At 39.6% G+C, this 16,872-nt stretch overlaps 1 protein-coding gene across 3 annotated transcripts in view; it reads left to right on the top strand.

Annotated features, from left to right (window-relative positions):
* itgb8 (integrin, beta 8) overlaps positions 1 to 15,139 on the top strand; it is a 47,619-nt gene extending 32,480 nt beyond the window's left edge. The window contains exons 10-15 of one of the 3 annotated variants that reach the window (XM_007903406.2): positions 3,912 to 4,332; positions 10,484 to 10,706; positions 11,264 to 11,355; positions 13,481 to 13,600; positions 14,561 to 14,670; positions 14,806 to 15,139. In XM_007903406.2, the coding sequence (XP_007901597.2) occupies positions 3,912 to 4,332; positions 10,484 to 10,706; positions 11,264 to 11,355; positions 13,481 to 13,600; positions 14,561 to 14,670; positions 14,806 to 14,922 (1,083 nt within the window). In that variant the 3' untranslated portion in view covers positions 14,923 to 15,139. Of the gene's footprint in view, positions 1 to 3,911; positions 4,333 to 10,483; positions 10,707 to 11,263; positions 11,356 to 13,480; positions 13,601 to 14,503; positions 14,671 to 14,805 lie in introns of all 3 variants that reach the window. The other 2 variants (XM_007903398.2, XM_007903409.2) reach the window with 2 other exon arrangements.
* The last annotated feature ends 1,733 nt before the right edge of the window (positions 15,140 to 16,872 follow it).

The following is a 16,872-nucleotide window of genomic DNA, read 5'->3' as shown; positions in this document are numbered from 1 at the left end:
TTTTAAATTGTCAACATTCTGTGTTTCCAACAATTATAATCGTCAAAGAAATATGTGCACTCTTGTACAGCGTGAAATTACATTCTTTTTATATTCTCCATAACACGCAGAGGTTACCCAGCCAACTAGGAAAAATAATAAGGATACTTACCCTGCAATTAAATACAAGGTAAAGAGAGTTCCATTATGTTTTTTTATCCTGCTCATATTTGCAGCAGGGTTTCACTAAACTAACTCCTTGGTGTTTTGTTTGACCCCCCCACCCCCTACCACACACACACATATGGACAATACTTGATTGTCCATATGTGTACAATCAAGACATATTCTTCCTTGAAAGAAGAATATGTCTGCCTTCTTTCATCTCCTGAATATTGCCCATTTACATCCCTAACTCCCTCCCTATGCAACTGAAATGCTCATGAATGCTTTCGTCTCCTTGAGGCTAAATTTCTCCAACATTCTCCTTGTCAGCTTCAGTAATTCTACCCTCCATAATTTCCAATTTATCCAATATTTACATAAATTTACATAGAATGTATAGCACAGAAACATGCCATACAGTCTGTTGCCTGAATATAATCTCCACATGAGTTTGCACTCAATCCTTACGCCCTCCCATTCCGTTTTAATCCCTTCTCCCTCTCATGTGTATCAACATGCTGCAGCCCACATTTTGAACCACAATAAAATCTACAGATACATTACTCTCATTCTTCACGGGGTACTAGGACTCCAGGAATAAAATTGAAGATAAAATGATAGTCCCTGCATTTGATATAGTGTCATTCATAGGATTTGCTGTATAAGTGCAAATTTTATTAATCTAAAATTTCTGTATAAATCGTCAGTTACAGTAACACCAATTTACTTTTACAAAGACCTTTCATGCCAGGAGGGCATCTCAACGAGCTTTACGCAAGGGAGTCTGAGCTGGAGGAGGTACGAGGGGGGAATGGTTGAAAGCGTGGAAGAAGGGAGAGGTCTTAAAGTATGTTTTGAAGGGAGGGGTGAGGAAAGAGGAGATAAAGGGCAAGGCTAGATTAATCAATAAATCAACTAAAACATGACTTAGGGCCCGAGAGGTAGGGTGGGGCGAGACCATGAATGCATTCAAGAGTAAAGCCAAACATTTTGAATTGAATCCACTGGAGGTTGGGGAACCAGTGAAGCCTCATTTGAAGCATAATACCTTCGACAATGCAATCCCCCCCCCCCACCTAAGTATTGCATTGAAGTTCATCTTAGATGATGTGAGTATAGGTCCCGATGTGGGACTTGAACCCACAACCTTTTGACTCAGAGGCAAGGGTGCTACCACTGAGTCAAAATAACACAATGATGGATTGGATTGCGTCCAAGGTGGTTTAAATCATTATATAGTCAAATATTTTGTCATGAAGACAACACCGATAAGAATTGCTCTGCATTACGACCAGTCATATAATTGCTCCCTCCCTTCCCTCCCCTCACCCTGACCATTTCCCCCCTCCTCTCTCCCTCCCTTCCCTCCCCTCACCCTGACCATTTCCCCCCTGCTCGGGTCATGACCCAACTGTGCAGCGCCTTGGGACGTCCTCCTGACGTGAAAGGCGCTCTATAAATGGAATCTTGTTGTTGTAGTTTCACAATAAAGCATGACATTTTAATCTGCTGTAATATCTACAGTATTCTCTGTAAATTGGTCATAAGATTGAAAACATTTATTTTTGCTGCAGTAGCTCAAATAATGACCTGAAGAACAATGTTGACTTTTGTCCCTGATAATTAAATGATCATCAAAAGGCAAAATATTGCAGGTGCATGATCATCATTAATGATCATGCTTGCATTACATATAGTGTAGTGTAGTCGATTTCAAGATCCTCATCCTCACCTACAAGGCCATTCACGGCCTTGCTCCCTCCTACCTCTCTGACCTACTATCCCCCTACCTACCTGCCCGTACCCTCCGTTCCTCTGGCTCCGGTCTGCTCCACATCCCCCGCCCCAACCGCCCTACCATCGGTGGCCGGGCCTTCAGCCTCTCAGCCCCGAGGCTCTGGAACTCTATCCCCCAGTGCCTTCGCCGCCTCCTCCCTTTCCTCCTTCAAGGCCGGTCTCAAGACCTTTCTCTTTGACCGAGCCTTCGGCTCCCCTCTTGACTCTCTACCCCCTCCTCGCTCCCTCCCTTCCCTCCCCTCACCATGACCATTTCCCCCCTGCTCGGTTCCTGACCCAACTGTACAGCGCCTTGGGACGTCCTCCTGACGTGAAAGGCGCTCTATAAATGGAATCTTGTTGTTGTTGTTGTAGTAATGCCTATATCTCAACGCCCTTTAGCTGTAATTGCTATTTACTCAAACATGTCAGTCATGAAGTGACTGGCTAATTAATCTGGTGCACTGTTACCAGATTACACTGGGAGAAACTCTCCTTCTCAAATATTGTCTTGGAATCTTTACCAAACACCTGTACAGGCAGACTGGGGTTTTGTTTAATTTTCATTTGAAGGACAGCGAACTCTAACAATAATAATAATAATAATCCTTGCATTTGATATAGCGCCTTATCACCTCTTTGTCACGTCTCAAAGCGCTTTACAGAATATGCTGTAAAGTGAATTGACTATATTTTGTGGACGAAACGCGGCAGCCAATTGCGCACAGCAGTGTCCCACAAACAGTCGTGGATTGAGTGACCAAATAATTTTTATTTATTTTGAATCAATTATTACCCCCAGAAAAGCGATTCATCAATCGACTAACAACCAGGTTCCCACTTTCTGCTAGGTAAACATAGGCATGTGGAGTGAGGAAAACTGCCCAATGTTTTGTCCTGCCGGGAATTGAACCCAGGTCTCTTGCTTGCGGGGCAAGTGCTCTAACCACTAAGCTACGGGACTCCAGTCAATCCAACATTCTTTCTGTACAACACTGTAAAGTGTCAGCCGAGACTGAGCTCAAAATCCTGCTATTGTGAGGCTTCAACTTACAACCTTCTCACCCAGAGACACAAGTGCTACCAACTGAGCCAATCTGACACTTTATGTACAAAGACCCAACAAGTGCTAATCAGTTATAGCAATAATAATCCCTGCATTTGGTATAGTGCCTTATTATATCTTCAAGACATTATATTTATTTTTTTAAATAACTTTGTTCTGACCATTTTCACCAATCAATAATTTTTAAAAAGAGTCTTTGATGACATTACCAGATATATTGCCAACAATAGATTAAAAAGTCATGCTTTCATTAATTATTTTATTTGCCTACAAAATGTATAGTCACTACATATTACAGTATATCCTATGAAGTGCTTTGAGACATCTCCAAATGTAAAAGGCGCAATATTTAATGCAAGGCAAATTATTTATTATTTATTATTGTAACATGATTTTGTCAATCATAGTAATTCTTTGAATGAGAAAACAATCTTTCTCATTGTTTCTGAATGAGTGTTTTGCTTTCTCCATTTGTTTTCAAAATGTGATAATCTCCTGTAAATGAAGGTAAAATGAACTACTTTACCAGACATTCCAATTATACTACAGGAAGTAGTTGTCATCATTTCCAGTCGGTGGAGAGATAATAAGCAGACTGATCAGAGTTATACATCATTTGCACCACTCAATTTGGAATTGATTTGAAGGCCCCTGGATATGTGCAAACCCCAGCAGTAATGTTACGAATCAAGCATGTTGAGCTTTGTTCACAGAATTTAAAGCTACCTCTAAACATATAACTAATTATTATCCTAACATTGTAAATCCTCCAGAAACAGAAATAGAAATGTAGGTGACAGTTTCACTAAATCTAAACTACAATTCGTGGTGTCACTTCAATTCAGAAACCACATCAAAATTATTGGTAGTGTTATGACTGGACATTAAATATTGGTAGTAATTTTCTCTTTCTTTTCTGGTTTAGGTTTCTTTTAATATAACAGTTGGAATGACAGAGTGCTATGATGGTGATAAGTACATCGCTTTAAAACCTATTGGATACAATGAGACAACTTTTATTTCTGTTAAGAGCACTTGTACTTGTCAATGCAAGGGACCAATAGATCACAGAGCTGGAAGATGCTTTGATGAAGAACTTGAACTGGACTGCAAACATTGCCAATGCAAAAAAGGAGCTTCTAATTCCTCCTGCAAAGAAATGCCCTGGGAGCAATGCCTTATTGAACGATGTCAACAGCACAAAGAACAGCCTGCGTGTAGCAGTCGAGGGATCTGCCATTGTGGGAAATGCCTATGTTATGTGACCAGACTGGGGAGAGTGTATGGAAAGTATTGTGAGAAAGATGATTTCTCATGTCCTTATCACCGTGGAAGTTTATGTGCCGGTAAGGTCATGAATTTTGCCAGGGAATTATTAACTTCTTTACAGAAATAGGGGGTTATTAATAAGTGGATGGGTAAAACAGTAGGCAATCTGTTTGGGCTCGGCATATCAGTTTTGGACAATAACAATCTAAAATGAATTTTAGGGTGCCGTGGTGTTTTTTTGAATGACCTTTAAAATAATTACTGTTTTACCTCCATTAGCAAAGCTGGCTTGAGTATTGGCATTTAATTTACGGACACTAGTCAAATGTGTTTGTTCAGGAAACACAATGGGGGATACTGTAAAGAAGGAGGCCAAAGAAAGTTTATAATCAGTATAAGGAATTGTTTTATTTTGGGCAATTTTCATATAACAACTTACAAACTCTGCAGCTCGTGTACTCACGCGCACCAGGCTCCGTGACCCCATCATTCCCACCCTCGCCCGTCTCTACTGGCTCCCCATCCCCCAGAGGATCGAATTCAAGATCCTCGTCCTCACTTTCAAGGCTATCAATGGCCTTGCTCCCTCCTACCTTTCTGACCTGCTGACTCCCTACCAACCTGCCCGCTCCCTCTGTTCAGCAGGCTCTGGCTTGCTCCATGTCTCCTGCCCTACCATCGGTGGCCGGGCTTTCAGCCTCTCTGCCCCCACACTCTGGAATTCTATCCCACGGTCCTTTAGCCTCGCTTCCTCCCTTGCCTTCTTCAAGGCCGGTCTCAAGACCCTTCTCTTCAACCGTGCCTTTGGTCTCCCTCCCCTCTCTCTGCCTTCCCTCACCCCTACACAACCCCTCCCCCATGCTTGTGCCCCGACAGCTGACTGTTCAGCGCTTTGGGACGTCCTCCCAACGTGAAAGGCGCTCTATAAATGTAATTTTGTTGTTGTTGTTTCTGGCACCTGATATACTCAATGTAATCTGGGACCAGTACACTTCATTTCTCTTTTATGTTGTTAAATAATATATTTTCCTAATAATTTCATAATAATAAGTTAGAGGATTTTCCTAATAATAAGTTAGAGGATTTAAAAAATATATATTTATCAATCAATTCTTGAATAGTATTTGGGCGGTTTGTAAGGTTTGTGCAGATAGCATGCATGACTGGTGACTCTCAATGTAAGTTTATTTCTAACAATTAATCAAACCTAAGGGAAAGAAAGAGTTTTTAGCCTTTTGAAATGTCTCAAAAGTTTTTGCAGGTAATTTCTGCCAAGTGCAGTGACTATTTTTGTGGGCAAACCCAGCGGCTATTTGTGCCAATAATATCCAAACAACAGTCATGAGGTGAATGACCAAGTATGTGAAGGATTGTTAACCATGTGAGAAACTGCTGCCTCTTTACAAATTGTTTCATTGGATCTTTAACAACCACCTGAAGAGGGAGACGGGTCCTTGAAAGACGTTAAGACGATGATGACTGACTGACCCTTTTGCGATATCAAGTTTACACCATGTGGAGACTTCAAGCCTGAAATTCTACCTAGTTGCAGCCTGTATGACCATTTTGACTTAAAATGTAAGATTTGTTCAGAATTCTGCAAAATTCTTAAATTCAGCTTCAATTTAGAAACCAGTTCATTTTAAAAACTCAAAAAACAGGCTTCCAAATTAAGGCTGAATTTAATCATTGTCCACAATTCTGAATGCTCTTAAATAATAGTTATAATAAGCCTTGCATTTGATATAGTGCCTTATCATGTCATCGAGACATCTCAAAGTGCTTCACAGAATTTACTGTAAAGTGGGTAGTGGGTTAGGGGGTAAGCAGGCCATAGGTAGGGAGGTGCTTGTGCATGAAGAGATTTGAAAACCATTGTCAAGCTCTTGAAACCGATCCATTCGGCGATAGGGAGTCATTGGAGCCTGGCTTGAACTGGTGTGATGGTGGTACAGAGTTTAGTATCGGTGCATATTCAGTTGGTGGAGTTTTGAATTAGCTGGATTTTGTGGATGGTGGAGCTGGGGAGACCAGCGAGGAGAACATTTGGGAAGTCGAGGCAGGAGGTGATGAACGAATGGACAAGTGTTTCAGCTGCGATTGGAGCAAGGTACCATGGGAGGCGGCAACGTGGTGGAGGTGGAGGAATGCGGTCCAGAATTTGAGTTGGGTACTGCTGGAGTCTAGCCAGCTAAAACCGCATAACCTGCGATTGAAAGTAATGGCAAGCTTTCCCAGTGCTTGTCCAGCTATGACCACCCTACCAATTAAACCAATGCTTTCTCCCTAAATCTCTCAGCTTTCAAAACCCTTCTAAAAACCTATCTCTTTAACTACCCTTTCAGTAATGTTCCTCTTACCTCCCTCTCTATCACCCAGCATGTTCTGGCACCACTCCATATCTACAAAGTGCTTTGAAATGTTTAACAATATGAAAAGCACTATATAAGTGCAAATTGATGTAAAGAAAGATGTTTGGTCATCTTTTCGCCTTCTGCTCCCACCCCCAGCTAGCAGTAGCAAATGCTTTCAAATGTCCTCCTGAGGTGAAAGGCGTTATATAAATGTACATGTTGTATTGTTTGATGTGCAATAGCTATCTCACTCATTGAATAAAATATTGCAAACCTGCAGCAGATCAATCAGGATTTGGAAGAGGGNAAAAAAAGTGTCATTTTCGGCTCCCAAAATGTTCACTGATTGTTTTCCCTTACAAACACTCATTTGTGTGCTCTGGATATCCAGAGCTTTTCAGTTTTGATTGGAGATTTCAAACATTTGCAGCAAATCCCTTTTCTTCCCCTTGTGAGTTCTGAATGCTCCGCTCTGTGTTTGAGGGAGTCTTTTTTATATACTATGATGTTTTGGTTGAACTTCTTTGAGCAGGTCACAAGGGTTGTGAGGGAAGTGGAAAGATGTAGAATGACATCAAACTAGGGCTGCTGCATGTGAATTAAAGGAGCAGTGATTATTGTGGTTGTGACGTGGTCCCAAAATGAACTCCATTGACTGGATGAATGTCATGGACTGAGGACAAGAGGACAGCCTGTGTGGAGCAGCAAAATTTATTTTCCAGAAGTCTGTACTCTCAAATTCATATAAACAAAACTGTAACAGTGGAGAATATGACCCAGTTTTGGTTAATTCATCAGACAATTTTAAAACTATGGCGTCTTTGAAAGTCCTCTAGAAACAAAACCGATGCTCAGTCACGAGCAAAAACATCAGCGTTTTCTCTAGGGAATCTCCCCTGGACATCACACAGAGTCACAAGACTTTGGCTCAGATCTGTGATCCCAACAGAGCTAAAGGCTTTGAATTGTCTTGTCCTGACTTCCTGTGCCGAAATGATGAGCCCAGCATAAATATCCTTTTTTGTGTGTATATCTAGAATGTAATATTCTGTCGTACAAGCTTCAGAGTCTGGATGGCAAAATGTTGATGGTTTTCATGTACTTTTATTCAGCACCATACAATTTATTTTTTAAAAGGAAAGAGTCATTCAATCATTGGAGATCATTATCATCATCCCAACTGGTGGGCCATGAACATAACTATCGCTCTTACTTCTGCAGAATATTAAGTGCAGATTCGCAAGAGCCAAGGCTTAGCAACCGTGGAATGTGCTTTACGGTTCTCCTCCAGTACCCCAACGCACACTCTGGGGTCCCCAATCCTTGGCTCTTGCCAACTTCCTCCTAATACTCTGTGAAATTAGATAAGCAGGAAGCATCCCTCCAGGGAGAGAGTACGCATTCCATTCCAATAAACATCTCTGGATTTTCCATGTATAAATATGAGGGAGTGATGGGCAGAAAAATGAAAATGCCTCAGGCATTTCACGAGGCTCCGTAAATCTCTCATATCCTCCCCTGCCCCTCCACCCCCACCCCATCCTCACACAGCTTCATTAGCTCTTCGATCCCTCGTGGATCGAGTTCAAGAACCTTGTTGTCTCTTACCTTTAAATCCCTCCAGAGTCTCATCCCACCCTACTTCTGAAATATCCTCAATCTGTTCCGACCAAGTCACGATCTTCTCTCAGTGAGTACTGGCTTGCTTCATGTCCTCCGCTCTACCCGCTCTACCATAACAGACTTTCAGCTTCTCTGCCTCCACTCTCTGGAACTTCATCCCGGCATCTCCCTGAATCCCTCCCTCCCGCCTTCACCTCTTTCAAGGTTCACCTGAAGATTTACTTATTTGACCACTCTACAGTTTGAGCAAAATTTTTAACAAAGTTTGGTGTCTTTGAAAATATTGTGCCTGCACATAATGTGGTTATAATATTAAACACATGAATCTGTTTAGTAATGCTTATGGATCTATGGGTTTACAATTGCCTACAGTGATTCCTTCCCTTAGACCACATCAAGGAGAACAGGCATTGGTGCCTAAATAATACATTTCGGCCCTTGGCAGCGCATTTGGTTTTGAGTATTAGTTTAATTATTTTTTAAACACTTTCTCAGTTATTTGTAACCGATGTAACATGCATGCTGATTTACATGTCTGAAATATCCACTGACGGCCTTGCCAGGTTTTATACATTAAGATTATGCGTACTCTATGGTTGGGGAACCAGACTAGTCTGAGAGAGAAGGCCTGAGAGCATTTTGGGCAGTTGATTTGGGCAGGTTGTTTTCTTTCTGGATTTGGGATTTATACAAGTCTGTACAAAGACTGTGCCTTTCACAGTCTTGGGACTCGGGAGACAATGCGTTTTGGAGCCTTGGATGAATCTGACTTCCATTATGACTTACAGGGTCTTGGTTTGGAGGGTGTTTGAGTGGATTCAGTAAGTAGGAAGTAGACTGTATCTCCTGGTATTTCTGCAGCTCCAGGCACACCCTGTGTAGTACGTGTTCAGATCGGCAGATATGTTTATTGTGGGGATATTGGGCAGGGTCATATTTGTGGGCTGCACATTGTTATTAACAGCATGAACTGAGTGAGTTTATGGCTAATGGGATCCTTGCCCAATTGGTAGAAGGCCAAGCTTGAACGGGGTTGAGTCCAAGAAGAGAGTGAGGCTAAGCATCAGAGGAGATGGTGCAGATTGTGGAGATGCTGCATTCTGTCAAAGCTCATCGGTCTGGTGAGGATGGAGTTTGTGTTAGGTGAATTAGCTTATATTGGAATCTGAGTTGGCCCTCTCACATTTATAGGATCTAACATCAAGGTCCCTGTGGAGTCTTGCACTGAGAGTGGGTAAACAACTGATTAGAAAATTATCAGCAGGGTGAAGTTTTTAAAGTTTGGAAGTTTGGAACTGGTGAAATCAATATTATTAACACATACAATTTGCAGAAATTAGTGTTTATTACCTGTTCAATTAAAGCACATATGTAGTTGGAAGGGTCACTGCTGCTTTATCTGGATGCAATTTTGGACCAGAAATTGCAATTTACTGGAATGCGGAAGTTTGTCATTCAATAATATTGAATTTGATATGAAACTGCATAATACACAGCTTCCTTAGCAAGAGGGACATTCATTTTGTAAAAGCTGCCCTTTTGAAACAAGCCTGTCCTGTGGATTACAAAGATAATTGTATTCAGGGTTCAAACTGTGTTGAACTGAATCTGTTTCCAGATTCCAACTTTAATTTGTAACTGAGATTTATTGGAATTTAGCCAAGGGAGCATCGACTCATTGCCTGACTTAAAACACTACCGATTTGTATCTATCCAGAAAGTTCTGGGACGCTACCCTGCATGAGGGACACTATATAAATGTAAGATTTTGTGGTTGTTGTAGTTATTTGACATGATTACAGTTTGATGAGTTGTGAAGCTTGTGTTTTAAACAAAATGTCCTTTCGCCATGATTTCAAGCAAAAAGTGTTTATCCAGTCAGGGCCTATTCTAAAGAAAGAACTATAAATGCATAATAGCAGAAAAATATCCCAAGTATGTTTTTCTTAGACATCGTTTTTGTAGTACTTTTCTCAATGCTTTAATGGAGATAACTGAACATGAAACAGAGCAAACAGAGAGAGTAAAAGCATATGTGAATGAAGTTGATTTTGGATCATTCGGCCCACAAAATATACAGTCAATTCACTTTACAGTATATTCTGTGAAGCACTTTGAGACGTTCCAAAGACATGATAAGGCACTGTAACAAATGCAAGGATTATTATTATTATGATTGGATTCCTAATCCACAGCCAACAAACCAAAGTCTGACAAGTTCATTTAATCAATCTCTTGCCTCTTGTTTCAGGCAACGGCGAATGTAAAGGAGGAGAATGTAAATGTTACCCTGGCTGGGAAGGTGAAAGCTGCAACTGTTCATCGTTTCTGGAATCCTGCAGGTCGGGATCAGGTGTAATCTGCAGTGGAAGGGGGACATGTGTCTGCGGAAGATGTCAGTGCACTGAATCTAGAGCTTCAGGCACTTTTTGTGACGTGTGTCCTACATGTGAAAACTCCTGTGAAAATAGCTGGTATGGAATTTCTTGTGCAATTTATGCAAACAAACTTTTTTTTACATTTGAATGTACAACAGTAGTATAGACAGCAGTTTCAATGCTATTTTGAACTTTTCCAGATAAAAATACAATAAGACACATCCTTAAAATTGTTAATCATTGACTTCCCCTGCAGCTCAGTAAGTTTATTCGGTGAATAGCAGAGTAATAATACCAGGAAGATTTCAGGTTCAATCTCTGGTCTGTGCTTGGTGCATTGATCTCAGCAAAGTGTTACAATTAGTTTTAGCACTCTGGATTGAGGGAGAAAGACTACAGATAGAGTTCTCATTCATCATTCATTAACCCCAGACTCCTAATGGAGGTGAATGCGTGGATCCTATATAACAGGATCAAGCCTGGCTGTGATCCTTCCTTCCCTGCATGGTCACTGGTGGTTTGATTATTTCTATTTTAGCTGAAAGATGGACAAGTAGTTCACATTAATAAAATTAGTAATAGATTTTGTACGCACCCAGGCATGGACACACAAACATATTGCCTCTAAACATGTACAATTTTTGATTTTCCAGGAAGTGCGTGGAGTGTCATTTAAACCATTGGCCAGACTCTTCCAACTGCAGCACCTCCTGTTCTCAAATGGTGTTGGTGGATGAGCTTTCAGGTATCTATTGCTTTCAGAGTGTTGTTTTCATACTGCATCGATTCTCTGCCAGTTGGTAAATTCATTGGCCTTGGCAGGTGAACAATTTGATTGCCTGCTTTACGGTAAATGCACTCACTCGGTGGTGTCATCTTATGATGGGTTTTTCTAATATATATAAAAGTAACACTAAGACATCCAAGGTCAAAAAATGGATCAACAGAACCAAGCGCTGTGAGACGTCTAGAAGACGTGAAAAGTGCTGTATAAAATGCAAGGATTATTAGTATTATTATTATTATTATCCTGGGAAGCACTTTGAGATATCTTGCCAGTGTGATAAGGTACTATATCAAATGCAAGGATTATTATTATTATTACTGTTGAGCCCGATTTGCTGATTCATAAGTTATGGGAGCTCTTTATCTTTCCCAATGCATTGAATCAAATTGGATCACAGGACTAATGGTGTAGTAGATAGAGTTTCAGTTTAATGACTAGGAACTCAGTGGTTTGAATCCTGGATCCTGGTTCGTGCTGAGCTTGCCGGTCTGGATGAGAAGGCTTAAGAGGTGGATGTTGAAGATCCTGTGGCACAATGTTAAAAGGGAGGAGAGTTTGTCCCAGTGTCTTGCCCAACAAAAGATTGTGTTCTCTTTGTATCGTGCCATGGGATCTTCAGCATCCAACTAAAAAGACAAACAGGACCTTGGTGTAACATTTCATCAGAAGGATGGCACATCCGACAATGCAACCCTTTCCAAGTGCTGTATTAGAGCCCCGATGTGGTGCTTAAGCCTTCTTCAACCTTGAAAACTTGAGACACTTTGACCTTCTGAGTCAAAATGAGAGCTACCAACAGAGCCAATCTGACACCTGGTAGAACACATGTTTAAAAACAATTTTTTTAGAAAATCCTATATTTAACAACGGTAAGTCTCAATTTAATTTAAGAAAATTGGAAAATACGACAAATGCTGATTCTTACTGATTTAACATCCAAAACTGGAAAGCTTAGATATATATTTTAAAATGTAAGTGAAATACAGAGAGAAATTAACCTTTTCTTTATCTGTGATATCTTGCCATGATCTGATAGCAAGCTCGATGGGGTGAAAGGTTCCTTTGTGTTATCATATTCCTGGCCAGTGAACTAGGGTTTAGTTTGATCAAATCCTATTATTATCAATCTTGAATCAGTATTGAAATAGTTTCTAACTGCTTTGCAACGATCCAAAACCAGACGAAGGTGGTGTGAATAAAAAAAATCTACCTCGAGCGTGGAACAAAGCAATAAAAAAAGGAGTAAAATAAATCTTTAGTGTTAACTAATTCATCTTGCATTAATTTTGCATACTTAAGGGAGAAGGGAAGAGAAGGATGTGGGGGGAAGGAGTAAGGAGAGAAGATCATGACGAGTTGGGCTTACTACCTTATTTCAGTACTGTACACTCTATTTAGTTTTATGTATGCATGTTATCTGTCTCCGAATTCATTTAAATCAGGATAGTGACATTAAACAGTATGAAATCCACAGCATCTCTTGAGGTGTAACCTGTGATATTACAAATTCCTTGAATCCCAACACTAATCGGGTAAAGATTCTAAATATTCTTCCATCCCCACAAATCCACGACTGAGGCCTGATACCTTCCTTGCACTCTGCAGACAGACAAACCAGATTCAGACCTGTATTAGTAACACTGAAATCTGTGTATTCAGTGGAGTTGTTCTTCATCTCAGTTTATATTTATCCCTTTATCCTCCGAAACTGCTTTCTTCAGCTGGTGCTTATCTAGTTCTTTCTTCAAGGAGCTGGTCAACACAGCATCATCTGTTCTGTGGAGAAAGAAAAAGTGCTTCTAGTCTTTAGTCCCAAATATATAATAATAATCCTTGCATTTGATACAGCATGTTATCACGTCTTCGAGATGTCTCAAAGCGCTTCACAGAATATACTGTAAAGTGAATTGACTATATTTTGTGGGCGAAACATATTGAAACAAATATCTGCAAGGGCTGGCATTTAGATTGAGTTGCAGTTGATTTATTGTAACAGGATATCTAGGACATCTTCACTGATGGGTATTGTTGAACAGTTGTTTTACATGAAGAGTGCCATAAATATATTTTTTTTCTTTTTCAGAATCCGAAGAAGAACGATCACAGTACTGTGTTTTTCAAGCTAAAAATAAATATTTGTACAAATTCAAAATGGTAGCAACTGACACTGAAAAACAATACCTCTATATATTAGAAAATCCAGGTATGTGCTACTGAATTAAAATATACCACTTTGTTAAACATAATGATTTATTGTCTTGCATTTCTCAACAGTACAGTAGATTTAAGTTGTATTTTGCTTGAATTTGGTTCTGTCGCCCTCTGGTGGAATAGCTTTGCAATGATTCAGAGAAGCAGTAGAAATTGAAATTGCGGTAGAAATATAGTCAGCATTGTAATTCATATTCATGCAATGTTTTCTGCTAAAATGCAATGGAACCATAATAAACACATCTAGTTGTTAACGCATTTTTAAAAAATGATGTTTGTAATTTCCAAATATAAGAATAATAACTCTTGCATTTGATGCAACTTAATAATGTTGAGTATATCTCAAAGCTTTTCACACAGTTTCTCTAAAGTATCATGACTGCATATTTGCAGGTGAACACAGTAGCTAAAAAGCACATGGCGATGGCCCACAAACGGCAATAAAATGAGTGACCAGTTCTATCAGAATATAAGGTCAAAAGCAGTTAATAGTTATCACTGGGCTCCGGGGAGGGGAATTTTCACCGTGTCCAATTGGCAAATTCAGATTCTCCATCCCCAACATTAGGGGCCAAACCTTCATTCACTATATCCCCAACTTCTAGACTTCCCCCACTCTACCCTCCCCATCTCACTCCCTCTCTGTCTGTCTTCAAAAACTGCCTAAAGCTCACCTCTTTGATCAGGTCTATGATGACCACTTCCCTGCTCGGTGTGTCACACCTCTGACACATTACATGAATAGCGGTACGTAAATGCAAGTTGTTATCGGTGATAATATATTGTGCTGTACCATTAATTGCAAAATTAAAATGCAAAACACTTGTAATCTTGCTTTAGCGTTGCTTGTTTAATCTTGCTTTTGACAATTATTGTCAATCTTATTCTGTTACAGAATACCAGTCTAACCACAAGATTCTCACTATGTGTCTTGTGCTATCTGTTGGTACAGTTATCACTGGATTAATTATTGTGATGATAATCAGACAGATAATGATGCAGTGGAGTTCAAACAGACTGAAGCCTCCCGGCAGCGATTGCAAAGTAGCTCCACCACAAAAGGTAGAATTAATAGGTTACAGCTTTGTAAACATCTGGAAAATTTAAAACTTTTACATAAGTTTAGGTAATTTGTCGTGAAGGAAATACACGCTGAATACCTACTGAAGGTACGTATTTGTGTTTTTTCTTTTCAAGAACAATACTCCACTGCCTACGGTTAGTGCAAAGACTATCACGTACAGACGGGACAGACCGGAGGAGATGCATGTTTATGTCAACACAATACAAGTCATTGAGAAACTTGACTTATAATGGAAGCATTAGAACAACAAACATACAAAATTTCCAATTTGAAGCCAAAAAATATACGGAATCCTGTTTCTTTTGTGCATTGATAGAAGAACTTCAGTTCAAACAAGTCAGTTGACTACAAGGCATCATTTTTATTGTAACCAAGAACGGGACTTTACTCTTCGCAATGTGCCATGGTTCACGTTCTTGTGCTGTCTGTGCAACAGTTAATGAAAATATCTCAAATTGCTTTTCTATGTCTGCACGCCAAGCCTAATTGAAGTTTAACGTGAATTAAGACTTCAGAAGTAGTGAAATAAGTGCAACTATCATGCAGGGCTGCTGATGTTCAGGGTCTTATCAAATGGTCTGCTTGTTATGTGCTGCATTCTTGGGGACCAGCAGCCTTGGAGTTGAACTAAGGACGTGTGGTGGACAAGCAACAGATAACTTCCTGTACAATGTAAAAATTGTAAACCAAACACTGGAATTAATTACACTACTGTTATGATTTTTAGTTATCACTACTGGAGAATGGATTTTATTTATCACTACTGGGAAACTATGTCGAACAGAATATTATTTTATCTGAAGTACCACTTGTACGTTTAAAAAAAGTACTGTGATTTGACAGTTCAGTGACTGCTTCACTCTTCCACCTACATCCATCTGTGATGTTAAAAACAAACACAGGAAAGTATAAATCTGTATTTGGGTTTGCTCTCCTCTCTCTATTTACATAAGAGTTAATAAATTGCTATTGTTCAATAAAATTTAATGTGCAATGAATATCCCAAACAGATATAATTCAAAAGGAAACCTCTTTTGTAATTTATTTCATATATTTCATTAAAACAAAATTTGTTTTAGCCAAATGGAACTCACGAGCTTGATTCTGCACTTGTCAGTAAATTCACTAAACTTAGTGTCTACTTATGACTTTTTCCCATAAATTTACTGACAAGCAGAGTATTCCTACCAATTAATAGTACATATTAAAGGTCTTCTAACAAACACAATGGGCTGGTGAAAGAGTTAACAAAGTCATGCTTCAATTGTTCATTATCCTTATAATTTTATTATTGATGCCTTTTATAGTTAAGAGTACAGCCAAGACTTTCTCTGCAGAACAAACTGCGAGGTATTAGTAGAGCAGTTCTATATTATGTAGGGGATTTCTATGCCAAATGCAATACACTCTGGAGGATATTTGTACCCTGCATCCCTTTCACCTGAGGATCTTGGATGACTTGTTCTTCCATGCATTTCTGGGCTTTCCAGCTGTGGGATGTTACCAGAACTGAGATTCAGTGCTGCTCCTTCTCTCCATCCTAGTGATTGCTTTATTTGACTCAACTTAATAATACTTTGTTTAGTATTTTTCTCATGTTTGTCTGTGTCTGTGCGTGAGAACACCTGTTATATCGTGCATTGTCCCCTTTCTCATTCTATAGCACTGAGTCATTCTTCTGTGCACTGAATGGAGTTTAGATATGCCATATGCATGGAAGAAAGTACCTGCAGCTTAGGTTATATTAAACAGGGATTCACTCGTGAGGATACTATTTTCATGAGTGACAAAATATTTCAAGAGACAATAACTTAAACGTGCAAATTTGCTACTAAACTGAAAGGCCTCTCTTGAGTGGGTTGTTGGCCCTGCTGTTTATTTTTGGCATTGCTGGACACATGAGAAGAATTATCGAAATTATATATTTGTCATAAATTGTAAAGCTGTTGGTTTAAACGGCTTTGTAAATCTCAGCACGATAACCTTTAAAACCCTGTACTATGAACCCTATAATGAAAGGCAGCAAAGCCATTGCAGATATTTCATTTTGAAAGTTCCTGCAATAAGATTTTTCCCCCTTCCAATAAATTATTCCAAATTACTTTGTTTTAACCTTATCTGTTGTCATAATCGTTTTACACTCCCAAAAGTGCATTGATACTACTGATAGGACTGTATAA

The sequence above is a fragment of the Callorhinchus milii genome, unplaced genomic scaffold, assembly GCF_018977255.1.
Source record: "Callorhinchus milii isolate IMCB2004 unplaced genomic scaffold, IMCB_Cmil_1.0 Scaffold2, whole genome shotgun sequence".
NCBI classification, from domain to species: domain Eukaryota; kingdom Metazoa; phylum Chordata; class Chondrichthyes; order Chimaeriformes; family Callorhinchidae; genus Callorhinchus; species Callorhinchus milii.
Note: the sequence above shows the minus strand (reverse complement) of the source record. Positions and strands in the feature narration are given on the sequence as shown.